Raw genomic sequence first — 15,040 nt, 5'->3', positions numbered from 1 at the left:
ATCAAACAAACCTGACCGATATTCACTGAAAATAAAAACAAATATTACGTTTGCATAAGACGCTGTTAATGCATCCCTTTTTACTGGTTAAATAGGGTCTTATGTTAGGTGAGTTACGTAAGGAGAATTTTGAAAAGCACGAATTGTGGCGCTTTTCACTGCGCGTGTGAAGGAAGGGTGCATTAAAAAAAGTCCACAAACGGCATTGCATGTATCTGCAGTTTAACCAATACGAATTACAAGACGCCAGGATTTGGCTAATGATAATTTGTATGTCTATTCTATGGCGTAAAGAGCCTCAGGACGGCCCATATCCCAAAGGGATAATTATCACCAATTAGCAGGAACAACTTTTCATCCATAAAGCTAAATAAAGGCTGAATTATACTTGAGTGGCATCAAACACGTTTGTACGCCAAAAGTATATATGCTTGTAATTCAAGGTTTTGTACTTTGAATGTAAAAGTACTTTAGCTTTATTACAAATTATATTTGAGCCGGTTATGCAATCACCTTAAAGCACACCGGTGCGAATTAAGGGAAATCGTATGGCCTCCGATAAAAGAGCGTCCTTTAATTAGCCTTGCAATGAATAGAACAAGATCTCGACCTACAACCAATTCAAGTGGTAAAACACCTGCCAAACCAACAGCTGTAAAAATAGAGAAGAATGCTAGTTCATTAACGGGCAAAGCAATTAAATTCTACCAAAGAAAACAGCACTTTCGTAGCATTTTGTTCGATGTTTTAAGTCAACGCAACCTGCCAACGTAGAGGGCTTATGATAAAATCCTAAAACGCCAGTAAAAAACGACCTGTAGTCTGCTAAAAAAAGATTGATTTTTCTCTTACTTTCGAACGTTTCCTTTTGCTTTTCAAACCGAATCTTAACTGAGCAATGTCTTGAAGTGGCCAGGAAGATTACAAGTGAACGCCTAAGGCGATGATCTGTAAAAGTTGTCAATTTTAAGCTGCATGCACCGGTTTTTGAAACCCTGGCCTGGTTCCATCACCACGCCTCTTGACGCTACAAAGAAATACTTCAATGACCAGCAGCCACTGTACGAGCCTTTGTTTCAATCTGCTCCGTTTAAGAGACTCGAAAGAGCCTACCACTGTTTGTCCGGCAGGTGCCTTACTGGTGAATCTTTTCTGGGCTTTCATCCGAGAGCCCTGAACGTTGAAAAGTCTGAGCCGCCTTTTGTAATGATGTCTAAAAAATATTTTCTTAGTTTCAGGGGCCCTTTCACAAAACTAATTATTAATTCAGTTGCTTCTAAAGTTCAGGGGACAAGTGGTACACTAGTTTTTTTACTCAATGAACCATTTCGAGGTGAGAAGATTTGAATAAAGGAAAACTGGTGCGCGGTGTTTGAACTAGCCGAGATTTAAAGTTTCTTTCAAATTCCTTAAAAATCGGACACTATGTGATATTTCAATCAAAAGCTGATACCTTCAAGAATAAACCTCGATTTAATTTAAGTTTTAGCGGGCTTTTTTTGGGTAAAGAAATTTAAAATTGGAGCCGATTTACAGGTGAAACCGTCGCAACTGAAATGGGTTTTGACCAAAAGGGTATTTTATAAACAACATTTAACTCGTTTTCCTGTCAAAGAAAACTTTAATTTTAGTGTATATATAAACAGCACATGTTGATAATCCTGACAAATAACCATAAACAAGACACAAAGCAAAGTTTGCAAGTCGTTAATGAATAATTTAATAAAACGTTCAGTATTCAATGTAACAGCAGAATATTCCACGTGAACCAAATTAAAAATAAGATTCTTTGGCTTTATCCCGGATTACACAGAGCCATGAAAAACCCCCAATAATGAATTCAATGTGAATGGAAGAACAATACTTAAATCAAATCACCCGTGAGAATATTCACTGATTCACAACTTCGTAGCTGGTAATAATAAGCGTTGATTGAAGTTTTTCTTTTTTTAGTTTTGAAAATAAAATGGGAATATTTGTGAAGCTAACTTTTTGTTTTGACCATAGCCATGAGTAAGGTTTACATACAAGCACGGCTAATTATGTCAGCTGTTTGTAAACTTGATCGGCAAGAGAAAGCTAAGAGAACGAATAGAGTACTGCACGACATTGTTTTAGTCCTTTGTCTTTAAGGGAACAGGTTATGTATTACAGTACGCGTAGAAAAAACTGAAAACAGCGTCCGCAAAAAGACTGACGCGATGAAGAGAATCTACCGGCAAAATAACTTTGGTAATGAAAAAACTGAAAAAAGAAAAAAAAAATGGCCCGTATTTTTTAATCTAGAAAAGCTACTGGATATAACAGGAAACCACTTCTTTGAATATGAACTTTGCCGGCTTGAGCACAGCTTCATTTATTTGCGACTTAATCCATTTTATGGATGTTAACATTAGTTAACGACTTTTCAGAGCAAAGAACATACGTGATAAGCAAAACAGTAAAACTGAATATGTAATCATAGCAGTTTTTTTAAAGAACATGGGGAACTGTGGTTGTAGCTGCTTGTATACTTTACAGTTTAAAGCAGCAATCAGTTTAAGTCTGCTAGTATAATCAGCAGTGTTCAACGTCGTTAATTAATCGCACGAAAGGCTATACTCTGGGTACAAAATATTAAGACTGATGTAAAAACCGCTATGGAATTAAATGAAATACTTTATAGTACAACTGAGGCGAAGAAGCACACTTGTTTAGACCGTGGTATCTCTGTTCTTTTCTTCCTTTACTGTACTTTAACCAGAAAGAAGGACACAAGAAGTTCCGTTTACTTCGTACGAACTCCTAAAGATTCCAAATTAATGTACCCGCTTGACTTGCAAGCTGAGCGAAAACAACAACTCAAATATTAAAACTTTACGATTATCACATATGCAAGTTGAGAAATTTTGCGACGAAATTTTTTTTAATTGGGTTCATTATTTGCTATGTCCCAATGTTTAACTAAACAATCGTGAAGTTCGTAATGAAGCCCCAAGATGCCATAAACTGGGCAACAAGATGAACAGCGAGGAAATTGTCTTCACTGTGTTGATTGTGAAATTTTCATCAAATGCATTTTAAATTTCTACATTTTGCCGACAAAAATAAAAAAACGAGAGAATATAGTTTGGGAAGAAACATATATGAGACAGTTCGCACGATTGAAGACCCGTTGAAATGGCCAGAACGGAATTAAGTGTTGCACGAATTACTTCTGGAAACAATTCAATGATTTCTTTTATTTGATCATCATGCAATTTTAGCACTTACGCACTCTTTACACGAAGGATTGTACTGACCGCAATTTAAATGGTCGAAATTAATTTTGTAATTACGTTTATCTTGGGACACTTTTTACTTGTAATTGCTAGTACATCGAAATTCAGGGAAATTCAAGGTCTCTTTCACCTCAACTCTTTAACTCCCCGCATTTGTTTTTTGCTTTAAAATTGGGGGAATAAAGATGCCTTTAACAAAAATCGAACTTCAAAGGTTTTCCTTACACAATTAAACGAATTTTAGCAGCAAATTTTTAAAATTCGTCGAATTAAAGCTATACAAAACAGTATTACGAGAATCAAAACTGCTCCTCAAACGAAGAGTGAAATAAATATTAGATTCAAGACAGTATTCAAGTTTATCTAGTACCTTAGACTTTTTTCTTTCCTTGAAAACATTAAAACCATTAAATGCATCATCTTTTACACCCATAACAGCTGTTTACCACGAGATAATTTATTTACCTGGTTAAAGCTCACAATTGTCACTAAAACTTAAAAAATGCGGGCACAAACAAGTTTTGCCTTAATTTACAAACGCCTTCTAAGCCAGCTGTGAAGAAAATTCTAGGGAAACTGCCAAATAGCTACCCCACAGTGACCTCAGCCGTGCTCGAAAACTACATAGTTTGAATAGTCAATCAGGACTTATTACACCCTATTTTAATTCTAGTTTTTTCATTTCAGCATCGCGCGTAGCGGATAGTTTGTTCGTTGCGTCATCCCTCGCTGTTGGCGGGCACCCACGTTAAGACTTCACTCGGCAGGTGCCTCCAAAGCATTTTATTTTTTATTTTTTCAATTTGAGTTAGTAAGTGTAATTCTCTAAAGCTCTTCAGGAGAAATTCGTAATAATTTAGTGCTAAAATATGTATTTTGTGGCAGAAATATATATTAAAAATAAATCATTTTGACCGGAAATTGGAGCCATGTCACTCGAACAACGTGCGATAACAAGGGTAACACGCAGCGCTGGTATGCCAGCACTATTGTTGTGTTTTCAAAACGCACGATGAGCAAGCTTGCTGTATATATAGCTTCTTCCCTGCCGCGATAACGTACTAACAGTGCAAACACGAACATTGTTAAAATCCGAATGTTTGAAGGAAACAGAAACGAAAATATTGAAAAGTGTTTAGAGCTGGTGGACAATTCTATTGATAACGCTTTACACCACTGAAGTGGCCGTGTAATCGTCGAAAAAAACGTTCCGTGATCTTTCAGATCGAAGCGTTTCAGCGGGACTCCAAGCTTTTGTATCATGTGCACAGTTTAAAAAACAATTGCGCTACGTTTGGCCAATTTATTTTCTAACGAATGCGGGAATGGGTGGGAACGTTCGCGCGGAGTGGAACGGTTTAATTAAGGCAAGGCAAGCCCATATATCACTTGGTTAAACAGTAATAGAGAAGTCAACATTGTTTGCCTCAGGGACGTGTCTAAATTGCGGTTAGCCGAGCTATGGTCGTTATCCGTGTACGATAATAATTACACAGAAATTACTGCCTTTAATAGAAACAAGTGTACTGTAGGAAAATGATATGGCGAGGGCGTGTGAGGCACCAACTCTTCTACCTGCTCGGTGACAAAAAGCTAGCGGCAGTGCAGGGAGCGATACGTATATTGCTTATGTATATCTAATAGGTGGTTTGAAAGGAAGAAAGAAAATATGATGTAAGAATTAAACATCAAACACTTTCTTTGATCGCCTAGTGTACTGTCAAACCAAACGTTTTTGTTGATCGGGGAGTGCTTTGGGTAACAATTTTTGAACTTCAGCTTTCAAAACAAGCATCATTTTATTGGCAGAAAAGATAACGGAACTTGGCACTTATCGGTCGATATGTTAACTTGTTGCTCAGTTAAATTTACGCCTGATAATGCAAACGTTATACGATTCATCAATTTCTTTTACTACCACTTTCCAAAGATGTTCAGCCCAATTGGCCCTTTTGTTTAGTTTTGGATTATTGACTCCTAATTGCTGCCATATGCTTGATTGATCGAGTGTTGACCAGAAAATAACTTTAAAGCAGTAATGCTTAGACGTTCGCAAAAGTTATTGACCTATGCGCTTTATCGCGCGGGTATTGAAATCATTGTTGATGGTCAGTAAGGCGAAAATTAACAACCTTCGTCAGTTCAAGATTGACCTGTTTAAGTGCGAGTTGTTTACCTCGATGTGAGTTTGCCATTTATACAAAAACCGATAACACAAAACATTACGGCAGGCATTATAGATGGGGGACGTCTTAATTAAGAAAATTACTCTGTAGTTGGGCTCATACATGTTGTAAATAGGCCTCCCCAATGTTACACAACACACGACGAAGAGCTCGGTAAACAAAGGACAGCCCACAGTGCCCAAACAATGGAAGACTAACTAAATAATGAACTCTGCGAACTAAAAGACACTACAGGACTCCAACCATTATCTTATTTGTTTTAGCCATTGAAGTGTGTGCAAAAACGCTCTTACGGTAAATTAGCATATGAATGCGCCTAAATCGCAGCTCATATGTTTTCCACGCTGGGCTATTGTCAAGTTCCCAAACAAATAACTCCACGGGGTTATCCAGAAAAAAAGTGAAGTCGTTTACACTTGACCTCTTGAAACTTATAGCAAAGTTATTTAAAAAGACGGTTTGATATCAACAAGAGTTTGCAGTGGTAGAAAGATACTGTGATTTAATGCAGGCGGACTTCGCCTAGTAATCATTAAAATAAAGAGTTGATAAGATGCAACTGAAGGTGCTAATTACGCGAAGCAAAGCTTTACAGACTACTTTTTCTGCTAATTGCTTAAAGCAATTAACAGAGTCTTGTAGAATAGAGGCAGAGAAAAATACATTGAGCCCCACTGAATGAAAAACCAACAAAACGATTTTTCGACTAATTCAACATGTTTTCCAACCACCAGTTTCCTTCATTAAAGAGGTTATTTTATCACTTATAAAAAAAGTTTGGTTTTATAAGGAGAGAAAATTCATTGCTGAGGGTAGCACCCCGAAAAGTATTGTACCACGAAATGTATAATTGCTTCTTGGAGTAGGAGGGTTTAGTGAGACAGACTGGTAGACAAAATTCAATAATTATTTTAAAGCTCCCATTTTTGGTAAAGTTTACGACGTGTGATTGCTTCAATTTAACCGACTAATTTTACCAGAAGAGTCTTGAATGATGATCCAAAGCGCACCGTCTTAGAGCAGTGACTTTAGCAAACTCGTCGGCAAACAGTTTAATCTCGGTCTACAAACAAATAAAATATCGCTAAATTTTAATGCGGTTATTGAATTAGGAGACAGACACATTGCCACCATAAATATTTATTTGTTATTTGCTTGCATTCACGGAATGAGGTGTCAACAGACAGACAAAATTACTGAAAATCTGCACGGTCTGCTGTTTAAGTTTTCTCTTTACATTAATGTGTAAAATACTTTCCTCTAACGGGTGTTTAGCTCGTGTTCGTCAACGTGGTATTAATGATAACGTAAAGTTGCACTCAATTAGCGAAAACTGAGTGAACAAAGTGGACTAATAATAAAATCAATTGACATCAAGTCAGTTAATTAAAATTAATTTTGACTGTTGCTAGCAATTCCAGCATCAAATATATATTTACACAAGATGATTTATTTCTTCTCTCGTTTGATTCCTATACTTCTCTCTATATTTAAATATACATTTGTATTTCAGTGAAATTTCCAACGTTCATTTGCAGTCTGAAAGAAAAGGCATTCGCGAAGCCTGAGAAGAGTTCTCTTTTAAGAAAGGGAAGTTAGATCTTAATGTGGGAGAACTGAACGGTAACTTAGGTACCGTACTGAACGCTGACTGAAACATCGAGTCATTGTTCACCATAAATCTGTCTGGTAGGAAAGAAGACGATGAAATCGAAGCCGGCCATTGAGTTTCCATAGGGGACCGTGGATGACTAAGAGGGAAGAGGCCTGTTTGCGGATAGGAGGGCTGCAGAGATCCAAAGCCGTGGCAATGGCTTGGGAGTGTCATTTCTGGTGATGAAGGGACGAGGCATCTGGCACTTGAAGAAGGGTGTGGGAGAACTGGAGTCGGATGTGGGAGTGACGAATTGCAGTTCATCGTGCAAGGCATTCCCATTAAGTTGTGTCTTCGCATCTGAGGTGACAAAGGCGCTGGGAAAATCGACGATGGATGAGGCCAGAAACCTGAGCAGAACCCGACTTGTGAGGGATCAAGCGAATAGCCCGGGATTGGAGAGATTCTCTGCTGGCGTTTGAGCGCCACGCGACTTCTAGAAGAAGGAGGATTTCGCCGTTTTAGTTTCCCTGTCGTTCCACCGATAACCACATCGTCTGCGCTTGGATCTAACATCCAGTAGTTTCCTTTGCCAGGGTCATCATAATGGCGAGGAATCTTGACGAAGCATTTATTCAGGGACAGGTTGTGCCTGATAGAGTTCTGCCAGCCTTGCTTGTTGTTTCGGTAATAGGGAAAATTCTGTATAAAAAGACAAAAGTAAAATTTTAGTATTAATATTTTAAGCTGTCTATTTAATTATAAGGTGCAAATTCAGCGTCTTGAAATGTGGCCACTGAGAAATAAACACAATGAAACGCGTTTAAAAATCTAATAAAGTTAAAATAAACTACAGTTTCCACTGTGCTAAAGTCACTTCACTAAAGTGGTGCGCTTAAGACCATCTGCAGCAAATTACTTGGCTTTTTGGTCATTTCGTGCCAGAGTTTTACCCAATTAGTGGTTAACCATGAATAAGTTTAACACATAAAAGTTGCTATTAACAACTGCGTGGAGAAAAATTGTCGTTCATGTAACATGTAGGTGCTAAAGGCTCATCAAGTATACCAACCTTCATAATAAAGTCATAGATGCCACTCAGGGTTAGCCTCTTCTCGGGCGACCCACGAATCGCCATCATTATAAGGGCATTATACGAAAATGGTGGCTTCTCGTATTTCTTCTCTTCACCATCTTTGCCCTCGTTCTTTGCCGATTTGTCGTCTTCCTTCAAGTACTCTTCTTTGTCTTCTTCGATGTCCTTCGCAGGACTACCAGCGGCATTGACATCTTGGTAGCTAAATACCTTTTCCTCCGAGGCGCTCAGCGCTTCTTTAGAGCTGGGTTCTTGATAATCTTGTTCACTGTTATCCTTCATTTTAATTCGATGTGAGTCGTACTTGTACCAATGGAAGCTCGCTGTACAAATTCTTACAGTCAATGGTCGACTATGGTTTTTACACTACTGATGCTACAGCACACCGTGCCACTGAATGACTGACGTCCACACTAGCGGCGCTCTTAATTTGTTGTCAGTATTCATGGTCTACTGTTAACCAAGCACGGTAATTGATACGGTGTTGTACCATTTTTTCCTCGCCAGCCAATCAGAACGTCCGCTTGCAAACAAAGTGCTGCGAAATGAAAGAGCCGTCAGGGTTGGCCGTGCGGTTACTTATTGTGTTTCGTGTTTCTGTTAATAATCTATGTTTTATTGTTGGCTTCAAAGAGGTGCTAAATTCGCAACCAATAACTTGGTCCAAAAGCCCATTGTGGCTCCGCCTTTTAAGCGGTCGTACACGCGGGGGACACAATCGAACAATGTCCTCAATGCACAAGTAACCCATACTGTCTTCAAAAGAACTATAATTCATGATTAGTAAGGAGTTAGCTTTTTGTTCTTGCTAGTCCACTTTTGAATTTCTTATGTTAACGTTCCTAGATATATTTCCTGCTTCGCTGTTGGTGGCGCCTGAATTAAAAAATCCTGTCATGGTCGATATTTCATCAAAGCATGTCTGATTTATTTTTTTATGGCGAAAAATAATCGACAGATCGGTGTTAATATTCAGTTCCCTTTCAAATGCATTTGCTTCAATAGAAGAAGCGGATTTGTGTAATACATAATGGACCGTTAATGGTGCTTGCAAACAAACAAACATTAGTCAGTTGAACTGTGTGGTTTATAGGTAATGAATGGCTGACCTCTAATAATTCGCCATACAGTTCTAGAACTTTACAGAAAAATAGAGAACAACATCATGCCCTTTTACTTCTGTGATAATTAAGTTATGTATCGACTTCAGAGAGTCCACTTAATTTTATGAGGTAATTATGATTTAAACTAACAAACAGAACAGTTATAACTAAGAAGTTAACGTGATGTGTTTCACGGAAAAACCGTTCCGTGTGGGTACGATTAGCTCAAACAGCCGAGCTCGCAAAATGATCACTGCTTTGCTTTGAGTTTAATCAAAATAAGGATAAAAATAAAGATAAGATACGGAGCTTTGTATTCAAAACCCTAAGATACATGCTACGAATGGCGTGATACATCGGAGCATTTCTTTTGTTTAGCGGTTCATTGTTCGGGTAAATAAACTGACTCCATGTGTTTTGCGAGTTGGCCACTTCTTTTGGGTTGTAAAGATTTCCTACTGGGAACTGCTGATCGCGACTACAAGGAAGCCTGATGGGAACCAAGGAATTAAAGGAGTATTGAGCGTGGGAAAAGCATAAAATCACGACATCGAACTCACAGCGTATAAAGTAATTAAAAAGAAGGTCTCAGTTTGATATTGAAGAAAACGAAACTTAGAGATGTATAGAGGCAAGTTTTATGTCTCGAATCGGGACTATAATCCATATTAAAAACTCAAACGAAGAAAACTTTTTACAATGAAAGTTTGAACATGAAACGTATTAACAGGAAAAACGTGCAAGTAGCCTTGTTCAATTCATGAACGGCGTTTGCATGTTAACTTTATAATTAGTCTTTTATTTGATAACAAGGTTAAAAATTCACCTACAAGTGTTACATTCTAGTAAACGACCATAAATTTCTAACTTTTAAAAAGAAAATACGCTCACGGGTTAATTGAATTTCGGAGGTTTTTTGTAAAATTATAATTTCTAGTTACAGAAACTTCAAAACAAGTTGGGCAATTCTTTTATGTTACTGATTAATTTTTATTCAGTTCTTAACAAACTAAGAACGGGTGACAAGAATTTACACAAAGAAAGAAACCAGACAAATCATTTTTTGTTCTTTACTAGTACTACTTTTAATGAAATTATTACGGAACGAACACATGTATAACCAACAAACTGTAAACATTTAAGATAAATTTACGATTTAAGACACATCGGATTAAAAGACTAGTTTACCACTAATGCTGAAGAGCCCTATGGGGTTTTAGAACAAAAATACAGCTTTGTAGAGCAGTGGATATTTTCCTATACAACGTGCAAAGAGAAAGCTAAAAAAGATATACAGTTTAAGACAGTATTGCTTTTAAACTGTTAGTTTTTTTCTCTAGCTGAATCAGCTGTGATGCACAGATCTACTCGACCAACGCCTACATTGACTGCTATTTTGAGTCGCGTCGCTTATAAACATATCTCCTCTTGTTGTCAAAACACCGGACCCGGCGTTAAGAAACCAAACGGAACTTCTACTTAAAGAAGTGAAAAATAAAGAGGGACTACACTGAGATCACAAAGGAAGAGACCCCCACAATACACAGCTTGGCTTAAGAACGAAAGCAAAAGATGACTGGGAACTTAACACTGCCCGTCACAGTGGGAGCTGATCAAAGGAGAGCACGGTGCTGAGATTGACAGCTGTTCATGCTCCTACATGATACTCCAACTTCGATAAACTTTTTAGCGCAGTCACGAACAATTTATTAGGTTGTTAGAAAACGCTCAGAACACCAGTTGTCGATAGAAACTGTTTAAATGAGTTCGATTTGGTAGATGTGCTTAAGAATAATTTATTAGTAAGCGGAAACGGTCGGAAATTGATATCCACTCTCTGAGCCTTGTCGATGAGAAAAAGTTGATCCTTACTGACAGCGTGAATGTAAACACATGAATACCGATTGAATGGAACATTTTATTATGTTTTATTTGTAAAACACGTACACTCGTCCTCCATTGCTTAATTTCTAATTGAAAAGGGAATTAAATAGACTAGTGCTTAACGTTAACTTTGCAACAACGGAAATTTATTATTAATTGTACGTCTAGCCAGAAAAAAAAGAAAAGATTGTTTACCTCTGTCAGTACTGATTTAAAAGTTTATTTACTGACAGAATACAAAACAAAAGAAAAAGTTAAATAAACAGCCTGGTTTTTCTTTGGAACAAGCTACAATCCGAAAATATCGGTGACCTTATTGGTAAGAATTTGGTCTATTTCCCATATGCGCATGCGTTGAAACACACATTAAAGCAGGTGGCACGAGGGTTTCACTTAGCTAACATAGGTACGCAATGGGTGCATAAAGTGATCTGTAATTTGGTCGCAACTGTTACATTACGAATAAGCACTAGTTTAGAGGGATGGTTAGTGTGCAAAATTTCGCGCTTTATAAAAATGGAGACTCAAAAAACAGATGTAAGATAAAGGTCAAAATACTAGTACTGGCCCACAAACTTTGCCGTAATTATTTTTTACTTCATAAGCCGCCTTTAAATGCAGTGAGGAACACAAGAAAACTCACACTTCCATAATTGTCACGAAGCAGATACCTTATTATAGGAATAACGCGTCAGCGCGACCCGATGCGCGTGTCGCCCCCGTTGGGCGTCCCCTCCTGCCCCTTTCTCGTCGTCCGCGTTCCCCTTTCGTGGTCTCCCCTCCCTCGTCGGGCCTCAGTGCGTGCGCCCGTGTGCTGTTCCAGTGTGTCGTCCTTCCTTCTGCCCTCCGCGTTTGGGGTATTCCTTCTCGCGTTGTCGCTTTCCATCCTTACACAAGCGTTATTCCTATAATAAGGTATTTAATCCCAACCCCAACTCAATAGCAAGAAGAAGAGCGCACCACTGCTCACGCGAAGATACATAATACGGCGCTCTTGTTACCTAATAAATTTGTTAACAGAAACGTGAAACTGAAAAGATTATAAACATAACATCACGCACAAACATCGCAACCAAAAACTGATACCGAATACCATCGAATTCGTGACGAACAAAACACGCGCGTAATGTCCCGACGGATTAAAGGATAATATCAGTTCAGTTTCCGACAATGCAAAGCGAGGTTCTTTCCTTGCTTTGGTAGCGTCGGGGAACGGTTTTGTCTTTAAAATGATTGAACAGGTGAGTGCTGTGCTGCTTCCGAATATATCGACCTTAGGCCACATTTATTAACCATTATGTATTGCAAAACAGTTCCTGTCTGAATTTCATAGCAAAGCACGTGACCTAAAAACGAAGATCTAAAAAAATTACGCCAAAAAACGCACGAGCATTACCCACACCTCGTTCCCAGCAAACGGGGTTAGCATTTCCCGCGATGCTAAACTTGGCAATTTGCGCATTGGGCATATAAATCTTATTTCATTTTTTTTTTTTTTTTTTCATTTTATTTATTTATTCTATTTCATAATTACAAAGATAGATATAAACCAAAACAAGTAAAAGAAGGGATATGGAAAAGGGCAAAATATAGCTAGCTAATTAGATGTCCTTAAAGAGGCCCTTAAATCTTAAGGGAACAATAGACTGTGTTTCATTCTAGTCTTTATATTAGGTATGTTTTTGGCAGCCATAAAAAAGCAATCATTAATTTGATCAAAGAATAAAATCTACAGCCGTGCTCTACATTGCATTCCATACTAAAAAAATACTTTAAACAGAAACCCCGAGGCGTAGACGTTCCGGCAGATTCTCTAAAGTTGAAGTCAGTACAGTGGAAATCAGATAAAACGGGCATGTTTATAACGAAGTACACGGTTTAGCGGGCGATATTGACGGTTATCTCCTCACCTTTGCTGGGACAGTTTCATTTAGAGAAGCTGCATGAATTTGTTATTAAAATAACGGCCACCTCGGTGGCCAAGATGGCAGAATGTGTCAATCATCTCTCCCCAGCCCGAGCTCAACAAGCAATGAGCACGCGCGGAATGGACTATTTTCGCCGGGTAACGCATGAGGCAGCATTTATATTCTTCAGCCAATTCAAAGTTACATACAGCAAAAATGAACTAGAACAGAACTTCCGCTTTATAACAAGCACTTTATACAACAAACATACTTTTCTAGTCCTTTCGGCGATCTTACTGTACTATATCGAAGAGGCCGTTTTTTCATCTGTATCCCCACCCCACACCCCCGGAACATGTACATGGCACAGTGACAGGAGAAAAGACAGAGCTCTAGACTGAAGGTTTGAAACTGATCCAATGCATGAAGCTGAAACCGAAAAAAAGGTCAAAGAAAGGCTAGAACTCAGTGCCAACAAACAGAACAAACATTGTGTTATTGTCTGTCTTTGAACACACAGGCACAAATTTCGCTCTACATCGAAGACTTTTGTCAAAACCTGATAGTTCTCGTAGCCTCTCCAGACGGTATTATGGAGATATCAAAAGCACGCCCTGTTTCCAACACGGTGATGTTTTCATCGATATTTCTCTCCCTTATTTGCTTCGCAGGATTGATTCACGTCGAGATCGAACTTCAAGTTCATCGACAAATGCTTCAAGTCTTGAATCAACAAAGAGAAGAAAAGCTCGAGCTACGAAACACAGCAAACGACGAAAATGAGTCTGTGGTGAAAATGCTACACAGTGATTCAAACAAAGGTGAGTAATACAGTTATCGAGAAAATAGTTATGGACGAGGAATTTTTATTTATCTAAAGAAGCTGCAGCTGAAACTAAGGAAGTTGAAACATGACTCCTGTGAATCGCCATGCCATGTTCTTATTTTGGGGAAATGATTCCGAGCATTCTAGCACCCTTATATTCTAGTACTAAATAACTATTGAACAACAAATTTGAAGTTTATAACTGAGTAAAAAAATTTGCGATTTACATCTAAACTAGGAATCATCAGAGATTAGGGGAGTGCGTTCGACCAAAGATAGGTACCGAGGCAACACAGCAAATTTTGGAAAGATGTTTCTAAAAAGTTATCCTTATTCAGCATTAATGAATATTACCTACGATTTCCTTAAAGATAAAACCGAGTGAGAAAATTCGATGTCGCTATGACTGAAGGCCTACCCAAGGAAGCCAACTCAGTACTACTTAAGTAAGGCAACAACATTAAGAATAGCATTCAGTGACATTTTTGCGTGACACTTAAAAATGAGAAAAGAGGCAGGCATTTAATGAGTGATTGTTATTCGTTTTTTCAACCTCTGTGGACTTGTTTTTAGAGAAACTAAAACACATGGTGCAATTCAAGCATTTTAGTGAAGAATAAAAAGCAAGAGCCTAGTTTAGAAGTATGTTTACTAGCCAGAAGTCTATTTTATATACACTCATTTTTATTTTATAATTAAAAATCTAGTTTATAAGAATATTGAGGCTGAAATTTGCGAATTGTTAAGACTATTTTAAGAATAAACCCGAGGCTAAGATTTTGGAAAGAATATAGTTTTTATTTGAAACAAAATCAGGTACATGTAGGACTTGTACTACTCGCACTTTTGTTCAGTACAAGCAATAAGTTGAATTTGATTAATTATATATTAATTATATTCTCTGCCAATTTCGAGTTCCGATCTCGATTTAACGATAAGATCTTATTAACCTTTTTTATGTTGTAAGTCACTTTTCACCTCTTTAACTCATAGAATCCTTTTCTGCACTGCGTTCGTAACCGTTTACAACGGTTTACAGAGGCAATAAAATATGATCATCAGAGTTTTTTTCAATAGATGTAAACCGTGTAAACCGTGTGTAAACCGTTTGTAAACCGTTAAAATAAGCTCAAATCCTCTTGTAAACCGTTCAAAATCACAGTATTTACAATTATTTAACGTTA

At 37.8% G+C, this 15,040-nt stretch overlaps 1 protein-coding gene across 1 annotated transcript; it reads right to left on the bottom strand.

Moving 5' to 3' along the window:
- Window positions 1-6,578: 6,578 nt before the first annotated feature.
- Window positions 6,579-8,627, bottom strand: LOC144635023 (uncharacterized). Its single transcript, XM_078494092.1, has 2 exons — window positions 8,113-8,627; window positions 6,579-7,742 (listed from the first exon to the last, which is right to left on the bottom strand). Exons 1-2 carry the CDS (start codon window positions 8,416-8,418, stop codon window positions 6,975-6,977), a joined length of 1,074 nt encoding a protein of 357 aa, XP_078350218.1. The 5' UTR covers window positions 8,419-8,627; the 3' UTR covers window positions 6,579-6,974.
- Between the last annotated feature and the right edge of the window lie 6,413 nt (window positions 8,628-15,040).

The sequence above is a fragment of the Oculina patagonica genome, chromosome 13 (genome assembly GCF_052425735.1).
Source record: "Oculina patagonica isolate OP01 chromosome 13, crgOcupat, whole genome shotgun sequence".
NCBI classification, from domain to species: Eukaryota; Metazoa; Cnidaria; class Anthozoa; order Scleractinia; family Oculinidae; genus Oculina; species Oculina patagonica.
The sequence above is the reverse complement of the archived record's forward strand: the minus strand, read 5'-3'. Positions and strand labels throughout refer to the sequence as shown.

Coding starts and splice junctions, on each gene's coding strand:
- LOC144635023 (XM_078494092.1), bottom strand. CDS start 8,418: ATGAAGGATAACAGTGAACAAGATTATCAAGAACCCAGCTCTAAAGAA. Junction 7,743..8,112: donor TCTATGACTTTATTATGAAG/GTTGGTATACTT, acceptor CTTTTTATACAG/AATTTTCCCTATTACCGAAA.